Here is a 23,180-nt window from a genome sequence, read left to right on the forward strand (position 1 = left end):
GGCTTCACTGCCCAGAGCTGGCCCCAGCGGGTGGAAGCTCTAGAAGGAAATATGTAGAGAACAAATATTTTTTTTTAAATTAAAATTTTGAATGGATGGCAGTTATGGTTCAGAAACTTAAAAGCATCCACATTTAGGCAGCCAAAAATTCTTCCCAACCCTGTCCCTTCCTCTACCCAAGTCCTACTCCCAGCCCCAGCGTTAAGGTAGCCACTTTGAAATTGCTTATGGATCTTTGCAAAGTTCCTATGTGTGAACACAAGCAAATACAAATATATACTATCATTTTACTGCCTTTTTAAAGAACGTTTGTATTTTTTTTCACTTACACTGTATCTTGGATAGCTTTCCATTTATTTGTTTAATTTTTTTTTTTAATGTTTATTTATTTTTGAGAGACAGAGAGAGACAGAGTGCAAGTGGGAGAGCGGCAGAGAGCGAGAGGGAGACACAGAATCCGAAGCAGGCTCCAGGCTCTGAGCTGTCAGCACAGAGCCAGACGCGGGGCTCGAACTCACGAACTGTGAGATCATGACCTGAGCCAAAGTCGGATGCTTAACCAACCGGGCCACCCAGGCGCCCCAATATCTTTCCATTTCAATACATACACGTGTGATCCTGTGAATGGCATATCCTTCACCACATGGCTGTTTCCCAGTTTATTTAACTGGTCTCTGTTTTGTTTTGTTTTTTTATGTTTATTTATGTTGAGTGAGAGAGAGAGATGGAGTGAGAGAGCTCTGAGAGGGGGAAAGACAGAGAGAGAGAGAGAGAAAGAGAGAGAGAATGAATCCCAGGCAGGCTTTGCTCTGTCAGCACAGAGCCCGACACTGGGCTTGATCTCACAAACTGTGAGATCATGACCTGAGCTGAAATAAAGATTCAGACATTTAACTGACTGAGCCACCCAGGCGCCCCTAACTGGTCTCTTATTAACAGACATTGGTTCACTTCTTTTCTTTTGATGTTACAGGTAGTGTTGAGTAATTATTTATGAGCATATGTCATTTTACTCAGGTACAGGTATTTCTGTGAGGTAAATTCCAGACACGGGTTGCTAGGTCAAAGAAATTATGTATGGATAATTTTGATACTATTGCAAAATTTCCTTCTGTAGAGGCTACACCAAGTTGCATTCCCGTGACCAAGGTAGGGGTGTCTGTTTCCTCATAGCCTCACCAGACTATGTTATTAAACTTTAGAATATTTGCCTCTGAGACAGGTGACAAATGGTGTCTCAGTGTAGTTTCGTGTTGCATTTGCTTCTTGTGATTAAAGTTGGTCATCCCTTTGTATATTTCCTTGCCTGGGATTGTCCTGCTTCTTTTCGGTTTTACAAAGGCTTATGTCTTCCCCAGGACAAGCTCACCAAATGGAGAGAGATGAAGGTTATTTTCTGGAAATCAGAATAGTGCAGGAGGAACAAAGGTTATTACCATTTCATCTTGCTTAGACATTCCCTTTACACCCAAGAGAAACACAGTATATAGATTTAGATCTTTCTCTCTCTCTCTTTTTTTTTTTTTTTTTTGAGAGATAGAGAGCAAGCAATAAGGATGAGGAGAGAGAGAGGGAGAGAGAGAGTCCCAAGCAGTCTCCACCCGGTCAGCGCAGAGCCCAACGCAGCCCTCGAACTCACGGACCATGAGATCATGACCCGAGCCAGAGTCTGGAGTCGGACGCTTATCCGACTGAGCTACCCAGGCGCCTCGATTTAGGTCTTTGAAGATGATGGTATCTCATGTGGAACCTCCTGCTACCTCCCCTCCTCCTCTCTCTTACCTTATGCCCTCAACCCCCCTGAAGCCTTCTTTTCAAGTACCCATGTCCTAGCCCCTCCCTGCCCCTCAAAACCTACATTCACTTCCTCCTTTGATCCATCCTTCCACGGGTCTTAACAAATTTAGGCTTTTGCAACAGTCACTAAATACATTTCAGTAGGAGAGAGGCAGATAACAGAAATGAGGGAAGCAAGGTGCCCGGTGCGAGGCAAAAGGGAGCAGCGGAGACTGAGGCCAACCGGAGCCAACAGACCCTGTGGAGAGAGTGGTTGCAGCCCACCTTCCACTGATTGTTGCTCTGTCAAGTAGCTTTTGCTATGTAGCAGACCATCCCAGAATGGAATGGCTTAAGACAAACATTTGTTTGGCTCACGTTGCTGCCTGTTAGCAATGTAGCCGGGCTCAGTAAACCGTTCTGCCAGCCCTGGCCGAGCACCTTCACGTGCCTGTGATCGACCGAAGCTCAGCTTTGCTGATCTTGGCGGGGCTCTGTCGTGCATCTGAGACACGTGAGCTGACTCAGCTCTGGCGGTACAGCCTCTCATCATCTGGCAGGTGGCCCAGGCTCGTTCACACGGTGGTCACAGGATAGAGAGAGGGAGAGAGCAGGAGGGAGGGAGAAGGACGGTGAGAGGGCAGGGCAGGCTAAGGCCTTTAGAGGTCTTGGCTGGGCGTTGGCATGCTGCGACAGACCCAAGGGGTGGAAAAATAGAATAGAGGAGCTTCAAGGTCATATTCAGAGGGTGTGGATACAACCACCACCACCACAACAAAGGGTGCGAACACAGAGAGTAGAATGATTACAGCCCTATTTTACAAACCATCTGCCTCAAATGCCATGTAGGAATGAGATCCTCTGATTTTCCAGAGAAGTCAGAAACTTTGATATAACGTCTCCCAGGCACCAAATGCTGGCATCTAGCTCTGACATGTTAGAAGCACTGTTGGGGGGCTGTGGTTGGTACAGAGGCTGCTGTTTGTCGTGCCTTCCACACTCTGGTCTTTCCCAGCCAGGCCAGTCCAGACTTTTCTCATGGGCTCCAGTGCCACACTGCCCAGTAGCGGACCTGGCTCTGCTCCTAACTCACCTTGGTGAAGCCATTTCATGAATCAGAACCTAGTTTCCTTACTTAATGGGGGAGTGATAACTACACCTCATGGGGACACGGACTCACTGTACCCAAGTGACGCTCTATGAACCCCAGCTCTCATCCTTGTCTTGGCTATCCTTGTCTCTTGAAACCACATCATGGCTCTCAGATCTAATGGTTCCAATGTTCCTTTTTTATAACAGACATTAAATTATTATCCTGAAGGGTGCCCGGGTGGCTCAGTCCGTTGAGCATCCAACTCTTTTTTTTTTTTAATTTTTTTTTTTTTCAACGGTTTTTATTTATTTTTGGGACAGAGAGAGACAGAGCATGAACGGGGGAGGGGCAGAGAGAGAGGGAGACACAGAATCGGAAACAGGCTCCAGGCTCCGAGCCATCAGCCCAGAGCCTGACGCGGGGCTCGAACTCACGGACCGCGAGATCGTGACCTGGCTGAAGTCGGACGCTTAACCGACTGCGCCACCCAGGCGCCCCGAGCATCCAACTCTTGATGTCAGCTCAGGTCATGATCCCTGGGTCGTGGGATCAAGCCCCATGTTGGGTTCCACACTGAGCATGGAGCCTGCTTAAAATTCTCCCTCTCCCTTTGCCCCTCCCCCCCATTAATATCCTGAAATATATTCTCTAAATCTACATATATATGCTACCTATATACAGAACTTAAAAAAAATCAATATAATGGCTCAAAATAAAAAGGAGAAGTAAAAGGAAAATAATGTCTAATAAAGTTAAATGTATTTCAGTGTGCAAATACTTGGGCACCACTACCCTAGAAAATCTAATGAAGCAATCAGATGCTGGCACCTACTTAAAATAAGTTTGGATTCAAGGAAAGGAAAGTCAGAAGCCATTCTGTATAAGAAAGAAGTATGGGAAAAGGAGAGAACAGAGAATGTGCGTCCCCTAGAATGACAAGTAGCAACGATAGCAAATTTAACTTCCCTGTGTATGATATGAAAAAGAAGGAAACGACATAGGTGATGTAGGGATAACATCACATCTGGGCGGGGGTGGGGAGGCAGTGGAAGTGAGGAAGTAATGATGTTCTTGCAGATGATCTGGGTCTTGTTTATGAAGGGTAGCATCATAATAATTTCCAGTGTTCTGGTAAGTGACTAGATGGAGTTCAGATCTCAGTTCTTGAAATCACAGCACTTTTTGAGGCATTCATTCAGTCTCTGAATGTTCAGAGGGACGTAGGAGACATAGTACTATTCTGCACAGTGCGGGACTGTCATTGCAGATGTCCCGCTTCCCTGGTCCCTGCGCACTAAGTGCCTGTAGCTGCCTGGTGCCCGAAGGTTTCCACAGTGCCCCTCGGGGAGAGCCTCTGGTCCAGTGTTGCACCAGGGATGCCGTTCTTCCTGTCAGCATTGCTGTCTCCTCTCTCTTGAAACAATAATCCTGGCTTTCTTGTGCTTCTGCAGTCAAATGCTCTACCAATGAGCTATACCCGCTCTTGGCTTTCTTGTGCTTATGATCATGGGACTCTTTCCAGAGCTTAGCCAACCAGATTCCCCACACCGACCATAAGTGGTTCTTTCTCGTCCGGATAGGATGGACCATCTGATCAGATTCTTTGTGATTCCAAAATGCATGCTGTCTCCCGCCCTTTATTTGGGTGGGTGAGTGGGTGAGGTGTTCAGTTTATCCTGTCTCTTAATGCAGCTCCCACCTTGAGGGCCAAGGGGATCAAAGGCTCGCCCTTGCAGTATGCAGGAAGTTCTGCCTCTGATTGTACACCTGTCAGCCGGGGGAGGCTGCCTTGCAGAGGCACGAAGCACTCAGAATGATGGCGGAGGCAGTTTGCAGAAGGCAGATAAACCTTCTTTGTTTTCCTTTATTGGCAATCTTGGTTTGTTTTATTTTTATTTATTTGTTTGTCTATTTTTATTTTTATTTTTATTTTAGACAGAGAGAGAGCACGTGAGCTGGGGAGGGGCAGAGGGAAAGAGAGAATCTCAAGCAGGCTCCACACTCAGGGCAGAGCCTGACGCAGGGCTCAATCCCATGACTGTGAAATCATGACCTGAGCTGACAGATGGCTCAGTCAGTGAAGTGCCCAACTTCGACTCAGGTCATGATCCCACAGTTTGTGAGTTCAAGCCCCGGGGCTCTCTGCTGACAGCAGGGAGCCCACTTCAGATTCTCTGTCCCCTTCTCTCTTTGCCCCTCCCCTACTCATTTTCTCTCTCTCTCTCTCTCTCTGCCCCTCCCCTACTCATTTTCTCTCTCTCTCTCTCTCTCTGCCCCTCCCCTACTCATTCTCTCTCTCTCTCTCTCTCTCTCTCTCTCTCTCTCTCTGCCCCTCCCTTGCTTGTGGGCACAGGTGCATGCACTCATGCTCTCTCTTTCTCCCTGTAAATAAATAAACTTTAACAAATAAACAAATATAAAAGCAATGTATGCTTACTAAAAAAAAAGGAATATTTAAACAATACACAGATATATAAAGTAAAAGGTAAAAGTCCATTCCCCGTTGGTCTCACATTTCCCCATCTCTCCACCTCGTAGTTAACCTTTTCTATCCAGGTTTTCTTCTGTTCATTTAAAGACAGGCAGACAGACTTTACACGCAGAAGTCTAAGTGTTGGATGGATGGATGGATGGATGGATGGATGGATGGATGGATGGAAAGAAAAGTAATGAAGGAAGGAGAAATTTAAAGGGGCTCTGACTTACCTGCTTTTCTAGAACTTACTTTTTCACTTAACCACGGTCATGAATATCTTTTCACACACTAGGAATACTTCTAGCATGTTCTTGTTAATGGCCCCACAGAGTTCCTTTCCAGGGCAGCTCAGACTGTGGTTTATTTAACCAAGCCCCTACTGATGGATATCTGGCTTGTTTCCAATTTTTTACTGCGATAAATAGAGTTGTTGGTAGCTCCCACCTTTATCTTTGCTCGCTTGAGTTGACATTTCTGTGGGCAGATATCTGGAGTAGGATCGATGGAACAAATATTTGTACATTTCACAAATTGCCAAACTGTTCTTCAAAATGATCTTACAAATGCTGCTACCACCAAGAGAATGTAAGCGGGCCTGTCTCCCCTTCCCACACCCATTTTCTTTTCCTTCCTTCCTTCCTTCCTTCCTTCCTTCCTTCCTTCCTTCCTCCCTCCCTCCCTCCCTCCCTCCCTCCCTCCCTCCCTTTGGATTATCTTCCAGTTTTTGTTGCCTGTCTGAAAGGCTACTTAAACATTTTCTCCAGATTACCTTAGAAAAGCCATAAACATAAAAGGCTGCTGTGATTCTGTCATGACTGCTTGATAATTCTGGAGAAGAGCTGTGATCATTTCTTTGAAGACCCCCCCATCCCCTTATTTGTGGAGTGACAGCTGTCCCCAGGAGGCAGTTGGCCCTTTCCCATGGAAAGTAAGCTCAGAGGATAGAGTATTGCAAATATCTGGTGACTTTCTCCATCTCCCCTGCTCGTGGTCAGCCAAGTGCTAGGAAACCCGTGGCGAGAGCAGATGGTTAGCGTAGGCATGTCCTGACAGGTAATTCTAACCCTACCCACCCCCCCCAACCCCCTGCAGCTAATGAAGGGGCACCCACCTGCTCTGCCTATTCTTAGCCTCATGACTGATCTTTGCTGGACATTTGGTCTGGAAATATTTCCTTTGGAGGAAGAGCAAGAGGCACGGGTACCATGGAGAGGGGGGCAGAGAATGGCTGTGAGCAGCGTCTGTGAGTCTTCTTGGAGGAGGCATGTGTAGACACTGAGGCTTGAAATCCTCGCGAGCTTCTTGAAAGGCAGGTCTAAAGGCTGCTGGTCACGACAAGGGAAGACTGTTGGAACCTCTTCCCAGATGCCACTGACTTGAGCATTCTTTCTGCAAATGCCAGACATCATCAAGGAAGGGACTAGAAATGGTCATCCATTCATCAAATAGTGCATCTGGAAGGGGTCTTGACGCCAGTTGTTCATGTGTTTTGTTTTATTTTTTAGCTTTTTAGTGAAAATTTTCACACCTGTAGAAAAATGGAAGAATGTAATGAACGTATGCCACTTCCTAAAATTAACCAGTGTTAACATTTTGTTTCATCTATCTTTATACTAAACTATTTAAAGACAAATGTAGACATTATGACTTTTTACCCTTAAATACTTTAAATGCATCCTAAACATAAAGTGCCTGTGATTTTTTTTAAATCTTTTGACTTTGATTTTTTATTTTTTTAAGTTTTATTTACCAAGTTTTTATTGACAAATTTTGTAACAGCGATAACATGAGCTTATTTTAGTAAACCTGGGTAGAATAAATATTTCATATTTAATGTTGATGACTGTAGAGATAGGCCTTTTTAAAAAATGTTTATTTATTTTTGAGAGAGAGAGGGAGGGAGGGGCAGACAGAGAGGGAGACACAGAATCTAAAGCAGGCTCCAGGCTCTGAAGTGTCTGCACAGAGCCCGACGTGGGGCTTGAACTCACAAACTGTGAGATCATGACCTGAGCTGAAGTCAGATGCTTAACTGAATGAGCCACCCAGGTGCCCCAAGACAAGCCTGTTTTAACTAAACTGATAAACTAGCTTTATTACCAAATCTTGTCCCAGATCACATAAACCTGAAACTCCCTTTGGTTGTTTTTATTCCATTTTTGAGAAATTTTAAAGAAGTTTTACTTAAGTAATCTCTACACCCAACATGGAGCTGGAACTCATAACCCCAAGATCAACAGTTGCTTGCTTACCAACTGAGCCAGCCAGGCACCCCCATTTTTGAGAATTTTTATGAATACTAGGATTATGTAAGTACTTAATTTTCTTTAAGCTGGTTAAAGAGAATTGTTTTACCAAGTAATTTTAGCAATACCTTAGAGGTAGAAAGTGCCATATATTCAAAATAGATGCAACGTACATAAATATACAGACAGATCCGGAGATTTTGTTGTTATTAGTATTTGTGAAGAAGGTTTTTGAGATTTGTATCTGTCCTTGGAAGAAATCTTGAGGCTGAGGTCTAGAGTTTGGGCAAGCGAGTCTTTTTAGCAGTTCATTTTTAAAAAGTATTTATTTCTTGATTGATTGATTTGATTTGATTTTTTTAAATATAGTTTATTGCCAAGTTAGCTAACATAACAGTGTATACAGTGTGCTCTTGACTTCAGAGATCGATTCCCGTGATTCATAGCTTACATACAGCACCCGGTGCTCATCCCAAGAACTGCCCTCCTCAATGCCCATCACCCATTTTCCCCAAGTTTTATTTTTTTTGAATTTTCATTTATTTATTTTGAGAGAGAGTGTGTGCATGTGCACAAGCAGGGTTGGGGCAGAAAGAGAGAGAGTCCCAAGCAGGCTCCCCACTGTCAGCGTGGAGCTCGACAAGGGCTCAGATTCACAAACTGTGAGATCATGAGTTGAGCCGAAATCAAGGGTCAGATGCCTAACCGAATGAGCCCCCCAGGCGCCCCTACAACTTTTGATTTAAAAATTGTTTTAAATGTTTTATTTATTTTTGAGAGAGAGAGAGAGAGAGAGAGAGAGAGAGAGAGAGACAGAGTACTGGTGGGGGAGGGGCAGAGAGAGAGGGAGACACAGAAAACTTTTGATTTTTAAAGCAACAGAACCATTTTAATGAATGAAATATAAAATGGATGTCCCGCATACGGAGTTGTGCTTGAGACATTGCCAAGTGGACGTGTCAAGCAGGCAGTTGACTGTGTGAGTCTGGAGCTCTGGACAGAAGCTGGAAATGGAGATCTGGGTTTGGGATGTGCTTAAAGCCACAGGCCAAGAAAATGGCCCATGGAGAAGGAGAAGCAGGACAATGGGCATCTATGGGGCCAAAAGAAGAAACTGTTTTAAGAGCAAGGAGCAGGGGCGCCTGCCTGGGTGGCTCAGTCGGTTAAGCGACCGACTTCGGCTCAGGTCACGATCTCACGGTTCGTGAGTTAGAGCCCCTCGTTGGGCTCTGTGCTGACAGCTCGGAGCCTGGAGCCCATTTCTGATTCTGTGTCTCCCTCTCTCTCTCTCTCTCTGCCCCTCCCCCACTCACGCTCTGTCTCTCTCTCCTTCAAAAATTAATAAACATTTAAAAAATTAAGAGCAGGGAGCAGTGAGCTGTGTCTGCTGCTGAGAGGCCAAGGAAGCTGAGGACAAAGAACTAACCGTTGCATTTAGTACAGATGGGGACTCAGGGCCCAGAAAGAGGTACAGAGAGAAGTAGCAGGTACAGAGATAGTAGCCTATCTAACATCTAGACCTCACGCGTTACAGATGAGGAAACCAAGGGCCATGGAAGGAGGGTGACTTACCTGAGAGCCCACGGCGAGTTAAACGGCAGCTCTGGGACCAGAGCCCAGTCCTCCTGGTGCCCGAAAGGGTGGGCTTTACCTACCTAACGCCAGCCTTCTCCCCCAGGCCACAAGCTGGGCCCTCAGGCCTCAGTTTCTTACTGGTAATCCCTCTGCAGAGGATTACCAAGTACCCATTGCTGCTGCAGAAAATCCTGGAGAACACAGATCCTGATGCCAGTGCCTACCCTGTACTTCAGAGGGCTGCCTCTGCCCTCCAAGACGTGAACACCAACATCAATGAGTACAAGAGGCGCAAGGAAGTGGGTAAGGACTGGGGAGATTTAGGGGCTGTTATCAATGAGAATGCTTCCAGATCCAAACCTCATCTCAGACTGTCTTCATTAATAAAGGGAATGTAGCAGCTCACGTAACCACAAGTCCAGAGATAATATGGGCTTTTGGTAGGGTTTAATCAGGGGGCTGGCTCCATTTCCCATAATTCTCTTATCTCCGGTCTTTACTGTGTGTCAGCATCATCTTCAGGCTGGCCTCCCTCATGATAGTAGTTCCAAGACTCACATCTGCACAGCAAAGCCTCTAGGAGAAGACGGGGCCTTTCTCCCCTTAGTCATAAAATTAAATTGGAGCTTCATGCTGATAGAGTCCACTTGGGTCATGTGCTCCCCCTGAACCAATCACCACGCTTAGGAGAATGCCATGAGCTGATTGGCTTGGGCCTGGTTTATGTTTCATTCTTGAGACCAATCACTGTGGCCAGGGGTTTGGGATTACATGAACTGGCTTATGCCCGTGAGCCCCCACCCCTTGAACTAAAGTGAGATCAGTCCCATCCGAACCAGGAGGCTGCTCTACTGTGGAGGAGACGTGAATAGGGGGAGGCCAGGAGCCGTGTATATATACCTTGGGAAGAGCAGCTAGTGGGTGGGGAACTCTATCTCTCAGGTTGGAGAGGGTTGGAACGGAAAGACTTGGAAAAGGAAGCAGTGTCCCAAGCAGGGAGAAAACGCAACCGCACGACCTAGATGGTACAGAGGTGCTAGTTTAGCCAGCTCACGTTTCCCAGGGCTGACCGCGACACGTCTTTCATTCATTATCTGGGCTGAGCCTTACAATCTACACTCCAGGTAAAATGAGAGCGGACAGAGCTGGGAAGAGGCAGAGCTGGGTGTCAAACTCAGGCCCCGGGGCTGGGTGGCAGACCGGTCCTACACCAGGACTGGGGATGTGTGCGCCCCAGCCTGGCCAGGCTAGCACTGGCCACGGGGCCCCAGGCAAATCACCTCCCTCTTCTTTAGAAAGTGCCTTCAGACCCACTATCTTATGTGACCCTCCCAGCAATCACACGAGGGGGCTGGTCTCGTGTGCAAATGAAGAAATGGGCCCAAGAAGTGGCGACTTGCCAAAGTCCCACAGCTCCTGAGCCGGGGCTCACACCTTGGAGCGAGGGGCGCCGAGCCCTGTGCTCTTCCTCGGCAGCCTGCCATCCTAATGGACGTGACGCTGATGTCTGAGAAGAGGGCTCTGGGTGGGTGCGTCAGGGATGCCTGACCAGGTGTGTCAGGGATGCCTGCTTTCCTGGGTCTGCTTTGGTTCCCATGCCTTCTCTGTCCTCTGTTGGTGCAGCCTCCAAGTATACCAAAGTGGGGCAGCTGACGCTCCGGGAGAGGCTGGCCCGGATCAACACGCACACCCTCTCCAAGAAGACCACCCGGCTGAGCCAGCTGCTGAAGCAGGAAGCTGGGCTTGTGCCCAGGGTGAGCTCCCAGGGTGGGGGTGACGGAGGAAGGGTTGCATCCCAGCCATCCCAAGGAGCAGGACTATGCAGTGGGTGGGGCAGGCTTAGACCCCTTTTGGAGATGAGGAAGCTGAGGCTAAGCGGGTGAAGGGAGTGCCCAACACGGCATAGCCAGGAGGAGGCAGAGGTGGTCCCCTCACGTGATTCTGAAGAGCCAGGGTAGGGCTTTCTCCTCTGCCTCCTGTGCTACTCTTTCTCTGAGTATTTTTTTGTATGCAGACAGGAGAGCTGATCTCTGGGTTTGGGCAAGGAACCAGCTGTGAATAACTATCAGCAGCTCAGGCTGATCGAATACCTCCTCTGAACCAGGCATGGTTTGATCCACCCAGTGAAGTAGGTGTTTTGATTACCCCATTTGCAGATGACAGAACAGGCTCAGAGAGGGTAAAACACTTGCCCAAGGTCCCACAGCTAGGAAGCAAGTGAACCAGGACTCATACGCTCGCTCGTGTATCGGAGTTCATGGTCTGAGTACAAATCCATTAGGCCGCACTCACTGCCTCTAACTGTCCCACTCCACTTTGGGGCCGTAGGAAGTGGCTCTGAGGGGCAGGGCTGGGCGAGGTGGTCCCCCGTGAGGATTTGGGATGCGGGTGTGGGTCTACACTGCCTCACTGCCTCCCCCAGGGATGTTCTCAGCTCTCACAAACTCTCCTCTCAGACAGAAGACAAGGAATTCGATTACTTAGAAGAGAGGTTGCACTGGGTGTCGCTGTGTGTGACCGAGACGAAGAACAACGTGGCTGTTTACCTGGCTAATCTGGAGGTGAGGATCTTACAGTTAATGACGGGTGGGCTGGGCTGGGCCCCCCAGGCAGGAGGCATGCAGGGCTAATCTGACAAGCTGGCAGAGGTGGCAGCTGCGGGAACCAAACGGAAGAGGTCACCTAGTCACTGGCTGTAGGTCAGAAGAAGGCCCTGGGCAAGCACTCCCCAACCCTTAGCTTCCAAGCCCATTGAGCGGCTAGGGAATGAGCTTGGTTAAAATTCACTGGCGTCCGAGCCCTCTAGAGGGACCCTGCCATTCTGGCACCTAGAGCAGGTGACAGACTCAGGTGCCTGAAGGAGTCAGGCAGGTAATATTACCGAGTGAAATGTGCAGGTGTTCAAGGCTTAATATCTAACAGGCTATTTATGAGACTTTTCAGGAGCGTTAAATACATAATAATATTTAGAATTTGACTGACTGACTGGATGGGCGGATGGTTCCAAGCTAAAGGGGTAGCTGTTACTTGGCTCGGGGAAGCTGTTGCTGTTTGGGAGTGTGGACCCAGAGTAGCCAGTTCTGATTTTAGGGGGGAAAAAAAGACAACAACTGAAAATTCAGACTTTTAGACGAAATCTCCTGATGTGTCCATGTGAACGACAAATGAAAATTTAAGTGCTGTACAGGCCCAAGAAAAAATATTTCTAGAGGCTGAATTCAGCCTGCAGGAACCCCAGTTTGCATGCCTTCCGACACGTCATTTGCCTCGTGCCCAAAGCGTCCTTCACTTTTGTTATCGATGCTGACTCATTCCATCCACTCTGTCCCTTTCCTGTGGTTTCGCTCTCAGTCATGTCCATTGGCGCAAAGCAGTCTGGTCAGATGATCACAGGCTCTTCGTACAGTGGGGTTTGGGGTGGCCTTACGGGAAGTGTGTAAAATGAGGGAGGCCACAGTTCCCTCTGCGTGGGGCAGATCCCCCTGCTCATTCCTGCTCCATCCCGGGCCCCCCGGCGGAAGGATTCGGCAGCAGGATCCTGTCACAGTACAATGAGCTGGGCGCGGCAGGCTCTCAAGAAAAAGGATGGAGAGGCCATGAGAGAGAAACGAGAGGCATATGAGAGACACATGTGGCTCTGCAGGTAGGACAGATACTTGGAAGCATTCGGCTGCATTTCCCCAGACTCAGGCTTATGTGACAGACACAGCGTTGACATGCAATCCCATAACAAGCACGCAACTCCCTCTTGTAATCCCCAATCCAGGAGAACCTTCTTTTGCCTGTGTGTCTTTAACACAGGCAGAGTGAGGGGCGCCTGGGTGGCTCAGTCGGTTGGGCGTCCGACTTCGGCTCGGGTCATGATCTTACAGTCTGTGAGTTTGAGCCCTGCGTCGGGCTCTGTGCTGAAAGCTCGGAGCCTGGAGCCTGCTTCCGATTCTGTGTCTCCCTCTCTCTCTGCCCCTTCCCCGCTCAAGCTCTGTCTCTGTCTCTCTCAGAAATAAACATTAAAAAAAACAAACAAAGATGGGCAGGGCAAGTCTCGGGCTGGGAGCCTTCTGTAGGCAACGATGTCCAGACAGAACTTAACGACGTTGTTTTTATTGCAGTTACTCTTACATGCCTATTTATGGCAGTGATGGCTGGTTTTCCTCTTATGGTAGTGTCATCAGTGGGTTGTTTTTTTTTTTAAATACTTTGATACAAATAGACATGGTTAGTTGATTTCAAGTGTCAATAGAATGCGTGGAACATGCACATGGCAGTAAAACCACAAAGGTGATCGGCAAAGGCATGAAGTTTGGAAAGTGCTGGAATAGGGAGAGAGATGTTGGTTCAGTCCAAGGAAGAACTTTCTAATCACCCAAGTTGTGCAAGGATTGACTAGGCTGTGTGCTTCCCTGTCACGGTGGGTGTGCAGAGAGCCTGGACAGTCTCTTTGAGGGTAGAGCTGGGGGGTGGGGATACAGGCGTGAGATGGCTGTGATGGGCCATGACTGACTGTCTCTCCTTTGCTCGGGGTCCAGGCTTTCCTCCGCTTCAGGCCGCAGGAATCCGAGCTGGACATCCCTGGGGGGCCGGTGGTGCAGTACTGCAGCCTGATGGGAGACCTCCAGCTCCAGGCCTTCCCAGACTTTGTGAGTGCAGCCTCTCCTTTCCCCTTGCTTTTCAGGCAGGCGGCAGAGCCTATTAGGAACGATATTTAGGGGGCACTTCGCGGGCTCCATCAGTAGAACATGCAGCTCTTGATCTCGCGGTTGGGAGTTCGAGCTCCACGTTGGGTGTAGAGATTACTTAAAAAAAAAAAAAGAAGAAGAAGAAGAAGAAAAAGAAGAATATTTAGAAGTCAGGACCTTTACACGATTGTCACATCCGCAACCGCCCAGAGTTGTCAGCAGGGCAGGGATTATTATTAATGCATTTTACTGATAAAAATAGCCCCCGCTAATGTTTGTTGTGCCTTGCTGTCTGCCAGGCACATAAGCTGCTGAGCCCTTTACAGTCTTCATCGCATTTAATCTTCACAACGTGGCTCACGGGGTCGATGCTATTAAGAGCCCCATTCTGCAGATGAGAGCTGGAGGCTCAGAGAAAGTGACTTCCCGAAGTGACTCAGATGGTCAATGGCAAGTTGGGATCTGAGCCCCCAAAGATTGTGTTTGCGATCACCACTCTATACAAGATCTTTTCAGACCTGTGCACAGATGCTGGGAAGCGCCGGGCACTCTGCTAAGCTCGTACGTGCACCGTCCCCGTTTTTCAGATGGGCACGTGGAGGCCCAGGAAGGTTACATAACACGCAAGAGGTCATGGCTAGTCTGTGGGGGCGGGACTAGAGCCCAGTCCTACCTGCCTCCAAAACCCCTTCTCCCAGGTGCCTGTCCTCTGCCACTTCCTTGCCCAGCCCCCAGCTCACCTCTCCCCACAGAAGCAGCGGCTGGAAGGCCTGGTATGGCAGCCATTGTGCAGCCTCGCTAAAGCCCTGAGTGGCCCTCAGAACCTGGTCAAGAAGCGTCTGGACAAACTACTGGACTTCGAGAGGGTGGAAGAGAAGCTGTTGGAGGTGGGCAGCGTGACGTACGAGGAGCAGGAGGCCCGGCACACGTACCAGGCCCTCAACTCCCTGTTGGTGGCTGAACTCCCCCAGCTTAACCAGCTGGCCATGCGGTGGCTGGGCCAGATCTTGCACACATTTGTGGACCTCCAGAGGGACCTTGCAAAGCAAGTGCTGCAGAGGGCAGAGGGCAGCTTGGCCGAGGTAAGGCCTCTGTAGGATAGCCAGACAAGGCCTCTTGTCCCCTTCAGTCAGCTGTTTGCGGGGGCTGGGATGGAATGAGATGGGGCCTTCCAAACAGGCCATCAGGTGCTTGGGAGGAGCCCACGGGGACCTTCTGGATCTCTCTGATGCCGGTTCTCCTTCCGTTAATGGAATCAGATCATGTAAACAAGGGTAGAACTGGGACTTCAGGCCATTCCTGGGCTCTGGGATTCAGAAGCTGAAGAGGCTCTGCTGGGAAAATAGCAGACCTTGGGGCCAGGCCTTGGGGTGTATTAGACATTGGTGACAGAGGCCAGGACCCTTCTACACAACCAGGAGTGAATGTCCCAAGCCTCGTTCTGCTGCTACTATTCTTCTAGCAGCCGCCTCCTTGTGAGCACTTAGTGAGTACCTTCCGTGTATTGTCTCACCTAATCCTCACAGTGGCCCTGTAGAGTAGGTGGTGTTATTGTCCTCATTCCAAAAGGAAGCCCCGGGCACGGAGGGGTTAAACGGCTCGCCCAAGGCCACCCCGCTGATAGCAGGATGTAAACCCCCATGCATTTTGTTGCATGAAATTTCCTCTAAATCACACATGCTCCACCTCCGTGGAGGCTCTGTGCCTCACTGCACCCTCGCAGCCCCTTCCAGCACACCTCTTCTGAGTGTGACCACGGCCCTTTGCACCGACTCCTTCCTTGGCCTGGAACACCCCTACCCCATCGTCCCCCATGCCTTCCACAGTGCCTGGCGTATGGCGGGAACTCCCCAAACATGTGAAGGATGAACAAGTCTCTCCATGAAGACCTCTGAATCCCCTCTCCCGGCTGGGAGAGCCCATCTCACCATCCTCTGCCCTCCACCAGCCCTTCGGATGTGCTCTGTGAAGCACTTAGCAGAGCCTGCCTTCTGCTGGGCTGCTGGATGAAGCTATTTCCCCTTATTGAGGAGGGCTGGGACTGTAGGCTTTATTCTTTTTGGCCTTCCAAGCATTTAATACAGAGTTCTATCAGACACTCTTTTTGAATTTAATTAAGCCTGAACCATCTGCAAAAAGAAGCATTTCTCTTTCCTGAAGGCAGAGGGTAAATCTGATTAGATGATCTTGTCACTCTCTTCCCGCCCTCTAGTTTTCCCTCCAAGGCTGCCAGGCCCCTGGTGTTCAGACCGGGATGTGTGGGGCTGGGGAGTATTACAAGGTGCCAAGAGCGGGAAGGTCAGCTTTATAAAAGCTGAAAGGGGACATTTCCTGGTTGGGCCTGTCAGTGATTGGTGCCCGCTTCCTGTCTGTGGCCCATGGCCCCTCCCCCTGGACCGGTCCTGTGGAGCCTAAGAAAGGCCTGCACGGTGGAGCCTCAGTCTGTCCGCATCCTGGGGGGGCAGGGGAAGGGCTCTAAGTCAGAGCCAAGAGCAGTGAGTTTGGTGACAAGCAGAGAGAGGACATGTCTCTGTTAGCTGTGGGGTCTAACTCATTCCTAGGTTGCATGGTGAGAATGCTGGAGATGGCTAGCAGGGCCAGGGGCTCAGCGTGGAGCATTACTCAGAACTCCTTGGGCTCCAACCCAGTTTAGGCCTAAAGAACAGCATCGTGACTTGCATAACTGGGAGGCGCCGGAGGGGATGAGCCCCGGGCAGGCTGCATTCAGTACAGAGAGTGTTGTCGGGGCTCTGACTCTCGCTCCCCCTCCTGGCTCTGTGTCCCTCTCCGGGTTGGCTTCATTCTCAGGCAGACCCTTTTTCTGCACGGTGGGAGAGACAGCTTCACATCTTAGAAGCTAGGGGAAACGTTATTCTGTCGTTCTCAGCCTTCACATACTAAATCTGCGGGAGGACTCCTCTGAGCCTTGCGCGGGCTGCTTGTCCAGTCCGTGGGCTGATCACGGTGGATGGGAGAAGGGTGGCCGTGCCTGCCAGCCGTGTGGCTGCAGTACCACAGTGGGCAATCCCACAAGACCCTCCCAGAGGGATGCTTTCTTGAAGGCAGGCAAAAATGGCAGCCGACAAAGATAGAAAGACCCATCGTAACACATTGGGGCTGGAGTGTAGGCTGCCAGAGTCCTTCTGTCCCCTTTCTCCAGAGCGTGCTCTGATGACAGTGTCTGCCCCACCCAGCTGCCTCACCACCACCTCTCCGAGCCAGCCTTCAGGAAGCTGGTGGAGGATGTGCTGGGCCAGACTGGTCACCAGCTTCGCTCCTTTCAAGAGAACTTTGAGAAAGTTCTGCCACCTCCCACCATACAGGTAAGTGTCCCTCCTTGTCCCATAGACCATTCGGTCCTTCACCTGCCAGTGGGGTGCAGCTTTTTTTTTTTTTTTGTAAAATATTTTTCTCTAAAATATAAGGAAAGGGTACCTTCCAGTCCACTTGAAGGAGATACACAGATAATCTATTTTGTTTAAAAAAAAATTTTTTTTTATGTTTTATATTTGAGAGAGAGAGAGACAGAGAGCGAGTAGGGGAGGGGCAGAGAGACAGAGACAGAATCGGAAGCAGGCTCCGTGCTCTGCGCTGTCAGCACAGAGCCCGACGAGGGCTCGGACTCACAAACCATGAGATCATGACCTGAGCCGAAGTCAGATGCTTAACCGACTAAGCCATCCAGGTGCCCCTAGGTAGTCTGTTTTGTAAACAGAGCTGAAGTAGCTAAAGGAGAAAGAGTCCCCAGAGGAGGACGGGCCTGGATTTGAGGAAATTGAAACTGAGTGCTCAGTCGTACGTGGAATTGCGAAATTAAGGGTCAGGAGACAGTACCAGGATTCCCCAGAAGGGGGAAGGGGACACAGAGGGACAAGTAAAGGAGCCCAGCAGAGCGCACCCATACAGGTGGCCTGGGCACGTGGCTGGAGTGCAGAGAAGGTCAAAGACCATCAGAGATGCATGGCCATTCCGAGGGGTGCTGACTCCTGCTTGGGCCACAGCCGTCCCCACTTCCTCCCCTACGCTGACACTGCCCCAGCAGAGGTCTCAAGGGGGGTGTGGCAGGGGCCCTGCTATGCGGGGAGAGGAAGGTGCAAAAAATCACAGAGCAGGCACTCGTATGGGTCCCGGGGCGTGGGAGCCTCCTCTCTCTTTCTACTTAAGACACAATAACGTTGTTATCGGAAAAGCATCCCAAGCTGATTGTAGAAAGAAGACACAGAGAAACAAAAAAGAGAAAACGAATGGGAACATCATAACCCCAGTATGTGTTGCAAGTCAGTAGAAGAGAAGGGAAGCCCCTTCTTTTCCACCTTTGTTTCTGCCCCACCGCCCACACTCCCCCTATCCATTCCAGACTTCTCTGCCTGAGGGTGCAGAACCCACAGAAGCGAGGTGGTCACCCAGGAGTGCTTCTGTCCCATCACTCCTGGTGATATTTTTCCCTGGCTCCCCTCGGCTCCTCCAGGGAATACTGCTGTTCTCTTCCTAGGGCCTCTCTCAGACTTGAGAAAGGAGGCAAATGTTTCTACACCACTGGCTTTTATACTCGGGTTAACACCAGCATTCTGGGGCGCGGCGGGGAAAGCCACCCTGTCTCCACTTCCATTTAAGGGCCTATTTAGAAACACCAGGTCCTCCTGGTTCTCAATCCTGACTAGCGAACCCTCTGGAGTAGGGCTAATGGCAGAGTCTGTGCCCAATGCCCCTGAAGGGCACCTCTGCGTGTTTTCCCTACATCAACACCTCCTCTCCCAGAAATAACCATATAGAATATGATACATAGTCAGAGAGTATATGGTAGACCTATATTGAACACCTTAAACTTCTCCTTTGTTTTTCAAAAAGGGGACAGTCGTCCCCGAGTCCCTTCTTGCTGATACTTCTGGAAACCATGAGCAAGAAAACAAAGGCAATGCCAGGAGGTCGTTGGATGGGTGGACAGTGCCACTGAGTCATTCTTCCCAGCTGGGTGGCAGTTCGCATCAGGGCAGAGCTGTCTTCTGTGTTCCCACTACCCCATTCACAAGGCTTCCTGGGCCTTGGAAACAGTAGGTGCTCAATGAACACTTGTGGAATAAAAGATAGCACTCCTTTCCTTCGCACGTGAGGGAGGGTCTGTGCGTGTCACCCTGTGCTGGCTGTCACAGCAGCCACACGAGGAAGGCCAGGTGGCCGTGGGAAGCTCACAGCCCTGCCAAGAGCCCTGCCGGGCTTTTTTCCTGTGGGATGATTCAGCTTGAGGCTGGGGCCAGAGTGTAGGGCCCAGTCCTAGAGTGCTGTAACTGAGAAATTTCAGAACCCGAATTAGGATTTTAGAAAATCCCAGAAGTGTAGACCTAGAGGGGTCTTAGGGGTTAAATTAGAGGGTTTTTTTTGTTTTGTTTTGTTTTGTTTTGTTTTGTTTTTTTCTGAGATCCCTTCGGCTGCTAAGAGTGTGTGTTCTTCCTGTGGTCCAGCCATCTGTTGGTGAGGAGACTGTTGCCCGGCTGGGATGCCTGTCGGCAGCAGAGGTTGGATCAGCCCAGGTCCCCTGGCCGTCGGCACGTGGGCAAACACCGCACCGGCTTTGACACGCCAACTCAGGCCCCCGTGTCTCTGTCTGTCCCTCCCTCCCGCCCCCCAGCCGCTCCTTCCAGGGGCTGAACGCCAGGTGCAGGCGCTGCTAAGCAGATATGGCCCGGAGAAGCTGTACCAGGTGACAAGCAACATCAGTGGGGCTGGGACTCTGGACCTGACGCTGCTGCGGGGCCAGATTGTGGCTCTCCTTCAAAACAAGGACACCAAAGGCAACAGCAGCCGCTGGCTGGTGGACACTGGGGGTACGTGGGACTTCGTGGGCTCTTCCCCTTCCTCTGGGAAAACCACCCAACAGGAACCAGCGGGGAGATCCGGGCACTAGTGTGGGCCAGAGCCTGGTTGTGCAAACCTAGGATGGGGATTGGCATGGGAAAATGCAGGGCTTGGGGCACAGCCAGCTGGTATGGTAGGTGACATGCCAACAAGAGGAAGGCAGTCTCATGTTTCTGTGTCCATTTTCAAGCACCTACTGTGTGCTGAGCACTGTGCAGAGAAGATAAGGACCCTGCCTGGAGGCTTCACAGACCACCGGGGTAGACAGAGATGTATGGAGAGAACTCCAGCCTCGCTCTGAAAGATGTAGATTCGCAGAGAGGGGACGCTTGGATCCCAGCCACATGGGAGACATCTGACATCCAGAATGAGGGAGATGTTGTCCTGTCTCCTGCGCACTGGTCCCGCCCTCGGGTGTGCTGCTCAGGTCTGGGCGCCCCAGTGTAACTGGGCAGGAGGCGAGGGGCACTTTGAACCCAGGACAGGATGGCCTGCAATGTCTTCCAAAAAGGGGCACGTGACCCACGAGGGGAGGGTTACACAGGACCCGGTGGGGATCCACAGACAGTTTTTCCCCTTCAGACTGTTTATTGTAATTGTTACTGAAATGTTTTTCTGCGTTTGAGAAAAACTAGAACCAGTACAGAAGCCGATATTTTCTTCAAATTATTGATAGAACAGGTCTAAGGTTTAAAAAGTGAGCCTATCAAAAACTTAAGAAAACGATACAATCGAGCAGAAATCGTGAAAGGGCACTCTTCATGACCCAGCCACCTGGGTGTTCAAGCTGGCCCCTGGGGTCAAGAGGACGGAGCCGGGATCCCAAGCCTGCCACTCTACTAACTGCGTGACCCCAGAGAAGTTACGGAGCCTCTTAAGCTGTGTTGGCTCAGCCATCAGATGTAGACAAGAGTACTGACCTGGAGGGGTGGATATGAAAGCTAGACAATCGAATGCCAGTTCTGGCACCCCGTGGGCCCTTGGGAAGTGCTGACCATGCACAGCCATAGCAGCCGGAATGGCACTGGAGTAGTTGTTCCTGAGCAGGAACTGGGGGCACTTGGAGAAGGGAAAGGCAGTTTCTGCCTCCTGGAAAAGGCCGTCCTGGGGTGAGGAAGCAGCCCTGCTCTGGGCCTCTGCTAGAGGCGGAGGGGACCCGTGGGCCCAGCACCGGAAAAGCAGTTTTCATACCAGCCCCAGGAAGAACTTTTTAATCTCTGTCAAAGCTGTTCAAAACAGAGTAGGCTGCCTCAGTAGGGAATGAGCTCCCTGTCAGTGAGGGTGTGCAAGTAGAGGCTGGAAACAGTGAGTGGGAGTGGGTTGGGGATGGCTTTGTGAGGTTCCTGCCATGACCTTTTCAGGTCCTCTTTAGGGCTGGAGAGCTGTGTCGGAGGTATTCACTTCCGTGAAATGGTGGTAACTTCCTCTACCCCTGAAGGGTGGGGAGAGCGGTCCGCAGCCCGATAACGTTCTGCATGTCCTGTAGGGCATCGAGGGTACGTGCCAGCTGGGAAGCTGGAGCTGTACCGTGTCATCCCTGGTCAGGAGGAGGTCAAAGAGCAGGTGCAGCCTCCCAAGGACTCCCATCATCTTACACCAGAGCCCAGCCCAGCCCCAGTCCCCTCCGTCCCAACAGTGACCCAGGTGAGTCTGGGAGAGGGGTGGGATCTGTCTCTGCATGGCCACCTGGAATGGGGCTTTCATTTTCCTCCTGTTCCAAGAGGCTACTGTCCCATGAGGCCAGGGCCTTGGTCAGTGGCCACACCGGTGTCCTGGTCAGGAGTGGACCTGGAAGAAGGAAACCCCCATCCCTGCCACATCAGCAACCCCTTGCTCCCTATCAGCAGGACAAGTGGGATTCATTCATTCATTCGTTCATTCATTCATTCAATATTTGCCAGGCAGTGTGCTAGAGGAGAGACCTAATAATGAGCACAAGTAAATCCTGGTCCTTGCCTTCCTCAGATTTATAATCTGAGCAAGTAATAAAATAATCATGTGGATAATTGTGAAGTTAAAGCAGTGATACATGCCAGGGCCCCAGGTGTGGGAGAGGTTCAGGAAAGGCTTTTCTCAGAAAAATGATGCTTTTTCTCAGACTTGAAGGGTGAGCGGGGACTGATTGGCTGAAGTGGGTGTGCTGGGATGTGGAGGGGAAGAGCTCCCCAGAAAGTGTGCTCCAGGAATGCAGAGGCCCAGACAGGGGCTCGTGAGGAACTGACTAAAGCAGGTGTGGTCCGGAAAGAGGAGGGCAGGGGTGAGGTGCTGCTAGAGAGGTGGGCAGGGCCAGGGCAGCAGGGCCTGGTGGTCTTGGTGAGGGTGTCAGCCTTTACTTAAAAGCAATGGGAAACGTACATGCACGTTCACTGCAGCACTATCCATAACTGCCAAAAATTAGAAACAAGTGAAATGTCCACCAGTAGATGAATGGGTAAACACAATGTGGCATATCCGTCCAGTTAATTATTACTCAGCCATAAAAAAGGAGGTGCCAATACCTGCCACCACATTCAGTGTGATACGAGAGGCCACATGCTGTGTGATTCCGCTTATATGAAAAGTCCAGAACCGGCAAATGCAGAGACACAAAGTGGATCAGCGGCTGGCAGGGGCTGCGGTTGGGGGATGGGACGTGCTGCTGTCTGGTATGAGGTTTCTTTTTGAGGTGATGAAAATGTTCTGGAATCAGTAGTGAGGGTTGCTCAGCCTCTGAACGTATTAAGAACGATTGCATTGTACGCTTTAGAAAGATGACTGTCACGGTATTTGACTTATATCTCAAAACACAAGACAGTGATGGGAAGCCATGGAAGGGTTTGACTTTGCTGGGACAGAGTTCTGGAGGGAGAGCAGCTCAGTGGGGTCGCCGTGAGGGCTGGATGGGATAGGAAAGCCGGGCGGGCATATGTGAACCTCAGTAAAGGGAGGCTACGCTCCCAGTTAGAAAGGAGGAGCTTCACAGGTGACAGTTGAGCAGCAGAAAGGGCCTGGGGGGACAAGGGGTGGGAACCCAGAGGCTTGCAGTGAATAGCCAGGGGGTGTCTCGGGCCAGAGACGAGCCTGAAGTGGGCCGCGTGGGGGCTGCATGGAAGCCTGTGGAATCTGACGTTTGCGGCTTGTGGCGCGTCCCTGGGAAGGCTCCAAGGGCCAATGCCTGGAGCACCAGCCAGAATTAGTGCATCAAGGCTGCCTCCTGCAGGACGTTCCCACCTATCAGCAAAGGACCCACGAGGATCTCACGAGAGGGCCTGGCCCCCCAGTTGAGTCCCTGCTCCACCCAGGGTGGGCAGTGTCTCTGGGTCCATCTTCCCAGACACATCAGCTGCCTCCCTGTTCACGGGTCCACACATGTGGGGTCCTCCCAGTCTTCCCTTGCTCCTGATTGTTCCTGAGGCTTGGCCACAATAACAGTAGGAACGGTAAAAATAATCAGAGCAGCCTGCATTTACTGAGCCCTTACTGTGTACCAGGCACGGGCCTTCATC

At 50.4% G+C, this 23,180-nt stretch overlaps 1 protein-coding gene across 3 annotated transcripts in view; it reads left to right on the forward strand.

The window, feature by feature from the left end:
- Positions 1-23,180, forward strand: part of ARHGEF37 (Rho guanine nucleotide exchange factor 37) — a 69,003-nt gene that overhangs the window by 29,694 nt on the left and 16,129 nt on the right. For all 3 annotated transcript variants that reach the window (XM_058719836.1, XM_058719846.1, XM_058719826.1), the window contains exons 5-12: positions 9,270-9,469; positions 10,790-10,920; positions 11,623-11,727; positions 13,693-13,803; positions 14,595-14,924; positions 17,037-17,165; positions 19,469-19,664; positions 21,182-21,339. In XM_058719836.1, the coding sequence (XP_058575819.1) occupies positions 9,270-9,469; positions 10,790-10,920; positions 11,623-11,727; positions 13,693-13,803; positions 14,595-14,924; positions 17,037-17,165; positions 19,469-19,664; positions 21,182-21,339 (1,360 nt within the window). The remainder of the gene's footprint in view (positions 1-9,269; positions 9,470-10,789; positions 10,921-11,622; positions 11,728-13,692; positions 13,804-14,594; positions 14,925-17,036; positions 17,166-19,468; positions 19,665-21,181; positions 21,340-23,180) is intronic.

The sequence above is a fragment of the Neofelis nebulosa genome, chromosome 1, assembly GCF_028018385.1.
Source record: "Neofelis nebulosa isolate mNeoNeb1 chromosome 1, mNeoNeb1.pri, whole genome shotgun sequence".
In the NCBI taxonomy this organism is placed as follows: domain Eukaryota; kingdom Metazoa; phylum Chordata; class Mammalia; order Carnivora; family Felidae; genus Neofelis; species Neofelis nebulosa.